General features: G+C 33.7%; 1 protein-coding gene across 2 annotated transcripts in view; it reads left to right on the top strand.

The window, feature by feature from the left end:
• Positions 1-13,864, top strand: part of LOC111088894 (zinc finger protein 227-like) — a 45,942-nt gene that overhangs the window by 1,850 nt on the left and 30,228 nt on the right. The window contains exons 1-2 of one of the 2 annotated variants that reach the window (XM_022400126.1): positions 2,036-2,253; positions 9,073-9,185. In XM_022400126.1, the coding sequence (XP_022255834.1) occupies positions 2,175-2,253; positions 9,073-9,185 (192 nt within the window). In that variant the 5' untranslated portion in view covers positions 2,036-2,174. Of the gene's footprint in view, positions 1-2,035; positions 2,254-9,072; positions 9,186-13,864 lie in introns of those variants that run through there. The other variant, XM_022400125.1, reaches the window with a different exon arrangement.

The raw sequence follows: 13,864 nt of genomic DNA, 5'->3' as shown, positions 1-13,864 counted from the left end.
GGACGCAAGCAGATTTTGACATTAAATTTTGGGGTAAAAAGTGTGTCTTATACACCAAAAAATATGGTACTTATAGAAGTGTAAGTGTGACATTTAGGTGATTGAACTAAGTTTTATAAACATATGTGTGCATATAAAATAAACTAAATTGCCAAGATAATGTGGCTCTTGTGTAATTTCTTTTACCAACATGATTTTTGTTGTAGTGCCTATTAATACTATTAAGATAACATATGGTAAATAAGGAAGAGTTAGGCCCTTTAAAATTGTTCTTGTACACCCAATCTTGAGAAAATTAAACATTTAAACCCATTCTTTATTTTCAGGAAATCATTGATTCTCTTCTTAAATTGTTGTAAAATTTCTGACTTTACTGCTGTTAAGGTCAACTCATTCAAAAAGCCAATCACCTTTGTAAAAAAAAAATATTTAATTGGAGCTTAATTAGCCTGTCTTTTCCAAATCTTTAACTTCCATTCTCTTGGTTCCTCATCCTATTGTTTTCAGAATATAACATAAGAAAATTGGGTCTTTATCCTGTTGATTCCTCATAAAATCTAGTAAACTTTTAATCAGAAATTATTCCTGACTTTCCACAAACAAAAGCCCCTCTGCCTCCAAAATCATCCTATTATCCTCTCTCTGAAACTTTTTGTGATAAGTCAGTATTCTTTTTTAGATAAAGAAACCAAAATAGTATGATAAGTAATTTATATAGCAAAACTGTTTCTTTTGATTTGTATTCTATATGTCTGTAGATATACATCTTAAAATTCTGTTCTCTTTACTATTAGCAACAAAGCATTATTTTATTGGCTTCATTGACTTATCCTCTGCTATGCCAAGATTCCCATTTATTTTAAATGTGTGATCCAAATTATGATAACCCAAATGCATTACCTTATACTTTCTGTAATTAAAGGTCATTTGACAAATATTTCCATAAACATTTATTGAAACATTGTCATTCATTCATTCCCCAATTATAAAACTGTATTTCTTGGGAAAATGAAATTTGACAAATTTAAAACTCTTGTCTGCTACAGTACATGTGTTTTTATCAAAACTTCCAAAAACAGGATTAAGACACTGAAGAATGAGTGTTCTCTCACTAAGTACTCTTGATTTTATCTTAAAGAAGTGCTTGTAACAGACTGTGTAGAGTAGTTATAATGAACATTTCATGTCATCATGAAAATATTTATTTTGTGGTTAGTTTCTTTTGGGAAGCAGTTAAACACTGAAATGATTTTAATACATGCAGTTGTGTTTTTCTGTGTATATTTTTTTTCTTGTTTTGCATGTAGTTTGTCATCCACTTCTTTAGTTTTACAATATTTTATGTATTACTTTTAAAACTAGTTAAGTACAGAGATACCAGGAAGACTTAACTGTAGAAGACACTGTCTTCTAAGGTATTATGTTTATAAGGTTGATAACTAATAATATGTTTCTTTTACATATTATAAACAACTCAATCATTTGAAATGAACAGAAGTCATGTTAAAAACAAAACAGACTGACACATATAAGGTTTATATTCATCATTAAAACATGTTACAAAGTTTATATTATTATTTACTTTCCTTGTCTGCATGTTTGAGTTTCTTGTATAAATTGTTTGGATTTTTTTACATATGTATTCGTTTCTGCTAAAATATGAAGAATGAAGATGCAAAAATGTGCGGTTTTTCGTACGAAGTTTGTGATTTGATGTTTGTACCTGGTGAATTTTAACATAGTTATGCATCCATCAGAAGTTAATGAAAAGCTCATACAGTTATTAATTTGAAGTTTGAAATAGTTTAAAGATAGAGAGTTTAGTATTGAAGTAGTACCAGTGATGTCATGTTTTATTATCATTTTATATATGAGGTATAACTCCTCAATGGGATAAAAACATACTCCCCATGTTTTAAATATGTGATTTGTTTGTGAAGATTGTCTTTGTTTCTTACTACACATAACACAGTGTTTCAAGATGAATTAATGTCAGATGAAGAGACTTGTAGAACTTGTAACAGTTTTATTATAAGATGTGAATGTTAACAAAATAACATACTGTTTTTGAAAGATGCAAGTTTTAATTCCTTAACTGTTTCTCTGTAGTCTAACTACAAGCTTTGATAAGAATGTAAAGGTGAAGCTCTGATGGAACCATAGAAGTATTAAAGATGAAGGAAGAGGAGCAATGTGCTTTATTTGATAACATGTTGGTTAAGAATGAAGATGAAACTTTAAAATTAACTAGTAGTAAATGTATATCTTTAGAATTTAATTGTTTTTTTTTCTTACCAGTACAATTAGTGTGAAAGCTACTTGACTTACTTTAACAGTGTGGCTGAATTTTCCATTATGGATTGAAAATTTCATATTCCAATATGACAGCTTACATTTTCACATAGAATAGGTTCAGTCCTAACATATCTGCCTATGAGACTTGCATGCCACTAGCCTTGAGCTAACTTCCACCTAAAAATCACACTTAACAAGGTCTGTGCTAGTACATGATGATATCATAATGCAACAATAGTCATCCACCAATAGGAGGAGACACAAATCTCCTTGTGCAGTAACTCCCCTTAAGCATTTGCACTCAAAATAACTTCATTCATTTCCTTGGTACTGTCTAGAATGGACGTGTTTTTAAACGTATTAATCAATTACGTGAGATATGTGATAGTTTCTAAAACTTATATTTTATTTAAGTTTTGATGGTTTATTTTATGATTACAGAATAATACAATAATACTTTTTTTTCTCTGCTTACCTATTATGAATTCTCATATGATGGTAACTTCCACTTCTTCTTTGATAGTGACAATTTTCCGAACATGGGACCTGTGTCTATTGTGGCTACTAAGGGCTGTTGTCTGTGGATGATATTGTTCATCCAGTAGAGTGTCCCTTCATGCACACTGGTTCCCTCCTCCCATCCATTCAGCTGATGTTCCTTCTCCCATGTTTGGACATAATTAGGATTGTGATGATTTTGACAGACTATCTTTCCCAACACAGTTTGCTCTAGTCACAGCTTTGTCTGTGAAGGAAAAACTTCACTCTTTTCATCGTTTTTTTTTTTTGGGGGGGGGGGGGGCAGGATTTTGCAGGTATGTTCTTTTCTTTCTCTTTCCCTTTTGCCTTTTGATACCTTATATGCTTTTCTACATGACAAATATCCCTTGGTGGTACAGCTGTAAGTATTTGGATTTATAATGCTAAAATCATGGGATCAGTACCCCTCGGTGGACACAATGGATAGCCTGGTGTGGCTTTGTTATAAGAAACATGCTATGTGGCACCCACACTCGAGACTACTTTGCTTTTATTCTTTCACATTAGGGTCCATGCTGGCTTGTTTCTGTACCATCTGCACACCCTTACTCGCATGCCTTATTTTCCTCTTCTACTTGTCTTTTTGTTCTGGCTTACAGCCATTCTTCATTTCCAGTTCCCAGTTTTTGGGGTTTATTCCTTAACTTTTATTTCTCCATCTAGTTCCCACTTTTTTTGCACCTTTGACTGTTTCCTACCACCCACCTGTGTTTCCTTTCATCACCACTCCTTATGTTTGAGACACTTCATTCTGCTCAGGAGGGGTTTTCACCACATTTGCCAATACTTCTGTTCTGTCTCTTCTTACTTGGTTCCTCTTCAGTTTGGACTTAGCTCTTAGCTAATGTATGCCTTGCTCATCTTTATCTCCATGATCTTTGTTGAGCTCCATTTCTTCATCCTGAAGTCTTTGGGAGTGTCCGTGACTTCACAATCATTACTCAAGACAACCAAGCACTCTGTGATGATTCTTTCCTTCACCTTCCACTGTATTTTAATGCTGGTGACCTCCCTAGTGCTCCAAAGATGACATTGTGGCAGTTGCTGTATTGGATGTGCATTGTCTATATCTATGTGACAATGAGTCACTTTTGTTTGACTGAATTGGTTATCTGGTCCCACAAATACATTGAAATATTCAACTAACAATTCACAAGTTGCTTTTGTTGTGTTTGGTTTAAATTGCTTCCACAATCCTCAACCACCAATCTCATATATGTTGGTAACTGCATATTTTCTTTTGGCCATAGTGTGATAGATGCAACCCTACCTTTACTTCTAGCATTAGTTACTTTCATTTCTCTTAGCATGCCTATAAACATACCAATATACAACTGGAAATTGATCACATGTAATTAGAAAGCAACATTGGGACTTCATCACTGTGTCACTTGCATTCTTTACAGGAAACAGTTTATTTCATCTGTGGCTCTAGACTGCTCAGAGTAAACCATGGAACACCATTTGTGTATATAGAGGTACTGTTATTCTCTCTGCCACACATACTAATGCAGTCCAATGTTACTTGATCTGGCCAACATTGGATGACCTTCCTGTGGAGCAATGACTTAAATGTTGCATAGGCAAAATTGGCAGATATACTCCGTATTAAGATTGTTGATACTAAATCTGAGGCTGGAGACTACTACATTCATTCTGTGGACAACATTTCGTGGACAAAGGCGTGGTCTCACTTGGAGGGCTCAAAGATTGAGAGGTCCACTAGGACTTCATCCTCTCTTTCTTTTATCTTTAAAGTTACATACCAAGCTCTGAGAGAGAGCTGGAATGACAACTAAACCTTTTGGTGCAAGCAGTTCACAGTACTACCCAAAACCAGTGGCAGCATTCACCACTTGCTGATCTGATGGCCATTTCCAGTAACTTTATATATTTACTACTTGGTAAAATATGGTCATGTCCTTTGTCAGTATCATACCAGTCCACAACAAAAGCCAAAAGTTTGCTCTTCCAAACCTGGATGATGTCTAGGTAGGATCATCAGCACTTACTGTGGTGTGTATGCCATGGGTGGACCTTGATAATCTAGCCACTCACTGGAAACCTGTTTGGTTGTATTACAATGCTGTGATACATTAGTCATGGGTTAACCCTTGGTTCAGATATATTCTGATGAGGTGAAAATGCCTGAGTAGGTCATTCCATATTAGGGGTAGCCACTACAGCTTTCATTGTGGACTTTCTTCTCTCTGTTACCATGTCATATAGGGTTGCCTCTCTGTTAGTTGAGGATATCCCTTACACCCTTTTGTTGCCTCATGACTTCATTGTGAAGACCTTTAGTGAATTTGTTCATGAGCATATCCTCCTAATATTTGATATCATTGATGGGTAAGTATTCCCATGCAATCAACATAGATTATCTGCTTAGGCAACCAGTTTCTTAGTGCCAATTCTCTTTTAAGCCTTGAACTCAGCCCGTTTGGATCATCCAATTCACCACTGGGTTGAATTGGGACACAGATTGTAGGTGATTGTTTCACAGTTCCCTTGCTGCTCCTCATACAGATGTTCAATGAAAACATAGATTGGACTTTTCAAGTGATTATGTTCCTGAACACTTTAAGAATTTGAAGATATAGGTTCAAAGTAATAGTCATTCTAAGGGACCCCAATACTTGAACAAGTAATCAGTCCCTGGTCTGGCAGCAGGGCAAAGAGCTGTATGCTGAAATTCATTGTATAGCCCTGTATGACTTAGAGTGTTATCACATGTCATGATTGGTATCACAGGGTACTTCTAGGCTTGCAGAGGCTCATTTCAGAATTTGTCATGGTTCTTACCTGTGGGTGCCCGCTACCTCTCCTGCTGGAGAAACAGCCTTGGCTGCCTGAAGTCATTCATCAGTGCCACATCCAGTCCTTTTTTAGCTGGTCATCAGTGGTTTTGGACCAGAGCTGGGGCTGTTATACTCTGGCTGGAGATGGCCTGGTAGTTTTGTAGAAACCTGCTGAGTGCACTTGACTCAATGGGCACCAGCTCATGTCTACTTCTCTCAGTCGTTGCTTCCCTTGTGCCATGATCGATTCTCTGAGGTAAGGTTGTATCTACTTGTCTGAATGTTCCAGTCATTAGCAGGTTGTCTTGAATCTATAGTTGTAAGACGATTGATGTCATAGACTTTTGCAGCAAGGGCAAAAGTCTTATAACCAGCAAGCACTTTTCTTAGACTTAAAATCTCTCTCATAGTCTCTTTGGCTGCAAACTGTCCCTCTGGTGTTCAGAATAAGCCATTTTTTCCAGTGACTGATCACAATGAATTCTATGGTTATGACACACAATTTTTTCTTCATATCTATTTTGTGATATTCTTAGGTAAACTTATTTTCATGCAAGTATGAAATAGGTACTGTGTTTGCTTTGTATTGAGTTATGGTTTCAGTAGGCTTACTACTGCTTGATGGAATTCTTATAACAAATTTTAATGTTTTATACTGTTGAGGATTAAAAGATACATAGCTAAGTGTTGCCATATTACTACAAATTTTTTATCATTACATACATCATTGGGTGGCTTGAATTTTAGCCTATTTTTTCTGATGTTTCTCCATTGTTGGGCTGTTATCAACCTCTTTTGTCTCCATTGTTCATAAATGTATTTAGAGCTTGGGATTTTGATTTAGTGTTCTGGTTCTTAACTTCTGCTTTGTACACTGATACTTATGTGTTAGAATATGTTCAGAAATACTGTAAATACCAAATGTACTTTATTTTCTCATCAGGTTCTGTGCCTGTATCCTGTTTGCCTAAGACATTTAATGTGAGAAAAGGTAACGATTGTTTCTCACTTATTGTTTTACCCACCATTACCCAAATGGTTATTTGAAGGATAGTTTTTTTATATATAATCAGTGTTTTTTTTTTGTTATCTTACTTGTACCCAATCATTCAGGAGGTCTTGGAATGTGTTGTTTGTACCTTATTATAAGTCAGACACATCTGTTAAATAAACTAATTCACCATCAAAGTTGATTTATGTTGTTTACTGTGTTATACCTGATATCATTATCACTGAAATCAATTTGAACCTCTGATATGCTCTTTAGCATCCATGTTGAAAATTTTGCAGGCTGGCATATGGATGAATCAAAATGCATTTTTAAACTTTTAATTATGTCACATCACTATCTCTTCAGTTTTTTATTTCATGTGACCCCTGTGGTGATTCTTGAAGCCATATTGAATCCTTAACAGTTAAGATCACGTACATTCCTTGAAAAAATAAAGAATTTTCAGAGTCTCTCTATTGTAACCTTAGACTCAATGTTTAAGTGGATTCCTCCAGTCAACGTGCCAAGGTTACTATTTACTTTTACACTTATTCTCGACATTTTTACACTTTATGTGCTGGTACTCCATTAGAAAGTGATGCCCTCTGGAGGTGGATAGAAGATGCCATTTAACAATGCCTCAGTGGATAACTTTTCTCACCTCAGCATGCACATCCTTGCACAGTGTTTGAAGCCATTTGAGATGTGATGTCTGTTTTCCAATGTATGTCTCATTAGTTTCAATCAGGATGGAGCACACCATACTGCTTAATTTTTACCTTGTTCATGCTTACTTATTGCTCCCATTGCAGTGACTCTAAGCTTTTGAACCCATTTTCAGGCTCACCTGGCTCTTTATGATTCCCTTTTGAGTGCTTACTGAATAGGCTAGTTACATAACTTTTTTGGCATTTTCAGATTCACTTGATGGGTATCTTAACCTCAGAAGTGTATCCAATCTCTACATTATTATAGATCCTATCCACTGAGAATGATTTACTGACAGATATAGGAAAATGTTTTGTTTCCTGCACCTGGCTACTTGTTTAATAACCATTTCAGACCACACCTAAGAATGTGCATGATAGACCACTTGTATACATTTTGCACATTTATTAACCCCCAAACCACTCAATTTATTTTATTTTTAAATGAAAGGTAGCAAAGGAATATTTTGCTGAGAAGAATACTTTCTGAGATTTTGTATTGTTTGGCCAGTCTCTTTAGAGCTGGTTCATCCCACTTAATTAGTTCAGATGAATCTAATCAAGTGGTTGTTTTATTTCTGGATTCTGCTCAATATCTCCTTGATCACAATACTATAGGTTATTATAGTCTAGAAATGTTACCTTTCCTGACCTAGTACTCAGCATCTGGTGATCTGTGTACATGTTGTTATGACTCTCCAGTTTCCTTCTCCATCTCAGTGTGTGTGTGTATTAATCACAACACTAAATGTTGTTGTATTGTATACATGTTACCTTTCTTCTCCTAATGCTCAGCATCTGAGTATATCTGTTTATATTTTATTATGATACTCTCCAGTTTCCTCCTCCATTACAGAGTGTGTGTATTTTGGCTTAAAGTGATTCAGAGGTAAATCTACCTAATCTTATTTTAATGTACTTAGGATAAAAATTAATGTAAAAGAGACCCTTAACTTTAAAATACATTCTCATCTTCCTTCCAACAATCAGGAGTAATATATTTTAAGGAATACAAACAGAGAAATCTGGTTGTGGTTGGAAAGAAGGGTTCATGCAAATTCCCTAATGTTTGAGCTGTATGTTGTGTAGGAGGTAGGAAACTGGAAAACTTTGGGTCAAGTGGTTAAAGTAATGCTCTTCATCAAGGTCATTAAAACCAAAAGTCATGTGGCTGTCGACAGATTGAGAATGACTCAGTATGAAAAGGCGTACAGTACTTCAAAGGAAAATATTAGTTTTAAAATTTTTCCTGCTTTCTTTCATAGCAGAAAATTATAATGTTCCACTTTGAATATACAACTTGGACAGGTAGTAGAAACTTGTACTACAGCCCCCCGTGGCACAGCGATATGTCTGCAGACTTACAATGCTAGAAACTGGGTTTTGATACCTGTGGTGGGCAGAGCATAGATAGCCCATTGTGTAGTTTTGTTGTTAACTACAAACGACAAGTTGTTCTACATATGAATAAAGACATTATATTTGTCTACATGAATTTCTTGTTTGTCCTTTGCTCCTCATGTTTGAGATTATTCTATGCACAACATTTTCATAACCTGCATTTTGCTGATAATTGATACTTTCACTTATGGATATTAGTGTACCTGTATACCACAAAGGAAAATATACAAGATGTTCATTCTACTAAATGTATTATGTGGATTTTGATTATTATTTATTGAAGCATAAGGTATATTCAATTTTTTTATAGAAAAATCTACATTATTTATACTTCTAGCAACAGGAGAAGCTGATTCTTTGGAAGAAAGATTTTCATGTACAATTTTAAAGTTTGGTGTAGCAAAAGAGGGACAAGAAAAGAACGATGATGTAGCAATAGAGAAAATGGAGGTAATTTTTAGATTAATACTTTTACACTATTCTTATTAAGGTGATTATGTAGCTGTAATGATTTTGAACTTCAATGTTATGTTAATGTTAACATTCCACATATGCTTCAATGTTTTTATTGTAGTGTTAATGTTTGCTGTCTGCAGATTTTACATTATTCTTTTTGTATAATTAATGTTAGCCATCCATACATGTTACACTGTTCTTATTGTATCATTAGTATTAGCAAGGTTTAATTGTGTAATTCAAGTTAGTAATTTGATTCTTTTTTTTTACACAAAGCTGTCCAACATAATCAATAACTTTTACCTCAATCTGAGAGTGTCTAAATACAACTGTAAAGAAATAAAATTAAATGAAAAGTCTATTAGCTTTGGGTGTAAAAATATATAATGTATTATTGTGAGAAAATATTTTTATGTATTATATGTTGCAGTAAATAAAACTGTGTTTTGTGATATTCAAACTTTCTGCCAGAGTCCCTACTCTTTATTCAAATTCCTCGAGTTGGTGAGCTTTGTGCTCATGACTGCATATCTTAGTATTTCAACAAATACTATGTGTAATTTGTATTGTGTCACACCTGACTTACCCATTACATTGAGAAGAGTGAGACATAAATCAGTTCTATTGAGGTTGAGAACAGTGACCATGGTTTAGAATGGAAAATTTGAGGTAATTTGTCTTTAATAGACTGTAGTGATAAAAATAATTAGGTTGTGTTTTGAGAATGTATATTCCATACTTTATTGGGCCTTTCCTTGAGAACACATTATCTCTTGTTGATTTATTATTAACTTTGAGGGCTGGTGTTAATTTTTAATCATCATTTGGGTCGGGAAGATGCTGGTCCAGATTAAAGGCCTGGAGGTTAAGACTTCCTGTGGGTCTACTCACAGTAGTTTATAATACAACAAGTAAATAAAGTGGTCATTCAGACTTTAGATCTACTCAGCTATCATCAGATGAATAGTATTTCATGAAATGACTAATTATTAACAACAAATAACTTGATAAATTTTTACAGAAGACAAATTAGACAATTTTATTTCATGTTTTCATCACAGTCAGGTGTGGATACAGAATTCTTTGAAGGGTGGGGTCCAGCCTGTAAAAGGGCAAGCCTATAAGAACAATAATATATTTGTGATTTACCAATTTGAAATGGACGCAGGAGTGTTTCAGAGGAAATTGGCTGGTTCAATCAATAGACAACGTTGAAAACATAGGTTTTCAAGACATACTTGTTTTAAATTTCCACTTATTATTCTACGAAATACTGTAATTTTTTAGGATTGTGTTGGTGATCTTAGGTATAAGATGTTCATAAATCTTTGAAGTAACATAATTTGTATTTATTAGGGCAGTTTGATGTATGCATAAGGATAATTTTGAAAAAATGTTCATCAGTATTTTCGTATTTATCATATACAAAGTACACATAAGTGCATATAATAACCTTAGGAAATGCACAAAATAGTTTGCATAGAAACACAAAGTTTTTAATACTAGATGTATATTTTATTTCACAAAATATCACATACAATTAGACCAACAGTGATAATAATTCATGTTCTGCATCATTTTGGTCTGAATAAATACCTGAAGTAAAACAGAATACAGACATTGAAACAATAAAATATTTTACAGCATTTTCCATTAAATGAGAGGATTGTCTTAAGAACAATTGAGTCAAGCTACTTCAAACTCATTTTTTTTCAATATTTTTGGTAAAATTATGCGAAAGACAAAGTATTTTACATGTGTTTTCTTAACTCTGTGTGTACAGGCTCAGTCACTTTTATCAACATTGTAACCACCACAAAAAGAAAAGAAAAGAAATAAATATAAATTACCCCTTGTTTCTAGAACAGCTGCAGATTATAACAGAAAATTACAATTACTTATAATAATGTGGCCTCAAAAATATTTTTATTCAATTTAGAACATGGAATATTTCCACACACGCATAAAATAGAGTACCCTAAAACTTATATAGTTTATCTAGCTTTCTAACTAATATAGAAATGGCTTAAAATTATTCCCATATTTGGTGAAGCAGAGCCCCAACAGCGAGATTTGAAAAAAATGCTCAGATGTCCAAATTATTATTCCACTGTCCCAGACCTTTAGATCCTATAGCTTTTGGCTCAGTAATATCTTCACCTTTTATTAGTTACAAATAATACAAAAGCAAGTGTCAGAGAATTTACAACATGTTTTGAAAGCAGGATGTTCAGTGGAAGGTATGGCATTTGATCAGTACTTTATTGCTCATATCTCCATAAAGCAAAAGCTTTATTGGTAGCAAATTCTTGCTAGAAACTGATAGTTTAGCTCGAGGATATATATGACATAAGTGCAAAGTTCTACGGAAAGTTACAATGACATAGAAGATAGCAGAAGATGTTGAAATAAATAGCCTGGAATGGAGAAGTATCATGCAATCTACAGAAAGAGAAATTTAGCATTTATATAATTTAAAGCTTTTATTTTATTAAAATTTGATCTATAAATTGTGTTTAATGCCAACTTTATTGATATACATTGATAGTAAAGTAGTTTAATTAAGTTTAAAAGGTTGTGACATACATACTTTGACCTATTTGTAGTGAAAGGGTCAATATTATAAGTATAAGAACAAGTCATTTACTTCTAGCAGGTAAACCTGTCACATTACACAGTGAACTTTAGTATACTAATGCATTACATACATGGATATAGCCTTGGAAGGGGTCAGAGGTAGTACTCGTGCTCATGGTACAAGCCATGACCCTCATGTAATAATAAACATAGTATTATCCCATACTACAATATCAACAGCCATAAAAGAAGGAGGAAGAGGTTGGAAACATACCTGATTGTCCCTGGTCCATGCAAGAATAGACCTAAATACCAATAAAGAATTCAAACAAGAATGTGAAATTCACAATGGACAAAGAGTGAAAAGAGACAGATATTAGGTTAATGAACAAATGAAAGTTTTTTATGGACAGGCACTTTCAGAATAGACAAATGTTAGATTAAAGCTACTTAGGATGAACAAATGTAATTTAATGTTACAATTTGAAGTTATTCTTGAAAGAAGAAAGGTAATTTAGTTATATTTTGATTTTTTTTCGTAGTTACGAAGTTGGTCAAATTGATCAAACTTGTATAGAGTTAGGGTAGAGAAAATAACATAAAATATAAAGTTTTACTAAAAACAAATGTTTGAAATGTATTTAGGAGGTTTTAGAGATGAAGAAAAGTATTTTTAATGTTAACATGAAATCACTGCACTTCAACTGGTAAAAAGAAGACTCAATGTATTTATCGACAAATCTTTAGTAAAATACTTCATCAAAAAAATTTTTCTTGTCTTCAAACAACTTGTAATGTTTACTGAAAGTGTGCCAAATTTTGTGAAGATACACATAATGTATTAAAAGTTATAGTATTACAACTATATACAAGAAAATGGTCATAAGCCCATATTGAGGCAAACAAAAAAATCATGCAGAGGCATTTTAAAAAATAGTTTTGAGGAATTTTAACGAACAGTTTATGACCCCAAGTCGGTTCATAAGTGCATTCAACATTATAGCAGTTTTCAATTTCCTGCCAAACTAAAAATGTTGTCATGAATAAGAGAACATGACAGACGAAAGATTTTCCTGACACCTTTGGGAAACGAGGATTATAGCTCGCAGTACGACTATAAAGTCAGTTTGACTGTAGGTGTAGGATTTCCTCTCAAAGGGAAAATGATGTAATGAAATTTATATAAGTTGTTTTTAAATTTTAATAATAATTATTCTGTACAATTTTAGAAAAATCCAAAATATGAAAATATGTTGCAAATTGAGGGCAATTTGCATTAGAAAGGGCAAACCTCTAAAACCCCACCATTGTATCCACTACTGACAGACACATGGTCGTGTGCAAGACAGATTTTGTCATTTTTGTGTCATGTGCAATTCTATTCATTCAATAATATTCTATTTGAGTAACGTTTTTTGTATAATAAATTTAGGCCTATCACAAATGACTAGGGCTGCATGTGTTCTATGATTTTTTTATACCCTAAACCCATTGTTGATGCAGGAATGTGTATATTTTCTAATGCTTGTCCTTTTTTTCTTTCTTTTTTCAGCATAGTGGGCCTATTTTTTAAGTGAGCCTGGAGCTGCAGCTCCACCAGTCCCCACCTTAATCCAGCTCTGAGTAGATGACAAACAAACATTATATGAAACTTTTTAAACTAATGCTTCGTATGTCTTTGTGTGCTAAACATATCAATTGAAGAGAAGTTCCTACTAGTAACAGCTAAGGCTCAAAATTATATTTGCCTTTTTATTACAGGTCTGCCATGAGAGCTGTAAACTCTGTCTTGCTGAATAGTTTTCTTTCAAATTAATATGTACAACCCCCCCCCCCTCCCTTTCAAAGAAGCCTTCCTGCTTGGCACTTGGTATATAGTTTAGTATATTTAAAGAAACATAAACTGTACACTCCCCCCCCTGAAATTAGCTTTCCTGGTAGGCATGTAGTACATAATTTTGTGATGAACATTAACCCAATGACTACCGGTACTAACTTTCTTAGTAGGCAATGCAAGTGTGCATTTGTGAATTGAAAAAATGATAGAGAACTTATCTTTTAATGGATTTCTGATTTTATTTTTATAAATAGTAGCG

Source organism: Limulus polyphemus, unplaced genomic scaffold (genome assembly GCF_000517525.1).
Source record: "Limulus polyphemus unplaced genomic scaffold, Limulus_polyphemus-2.1.2 Scaffold4672, whole genome shotgun sequence".
Classification (NCBI taxonomy): domain Eukaryota; kingdom Metazoa; phylum Arthropoda; class Merostomata; order Xiphosura; family Limulidae; genus Limulus; species Limulus polyphemus.
This window is presented reverse-complemented; position numbering and strand designations above follow the sequence as displayed.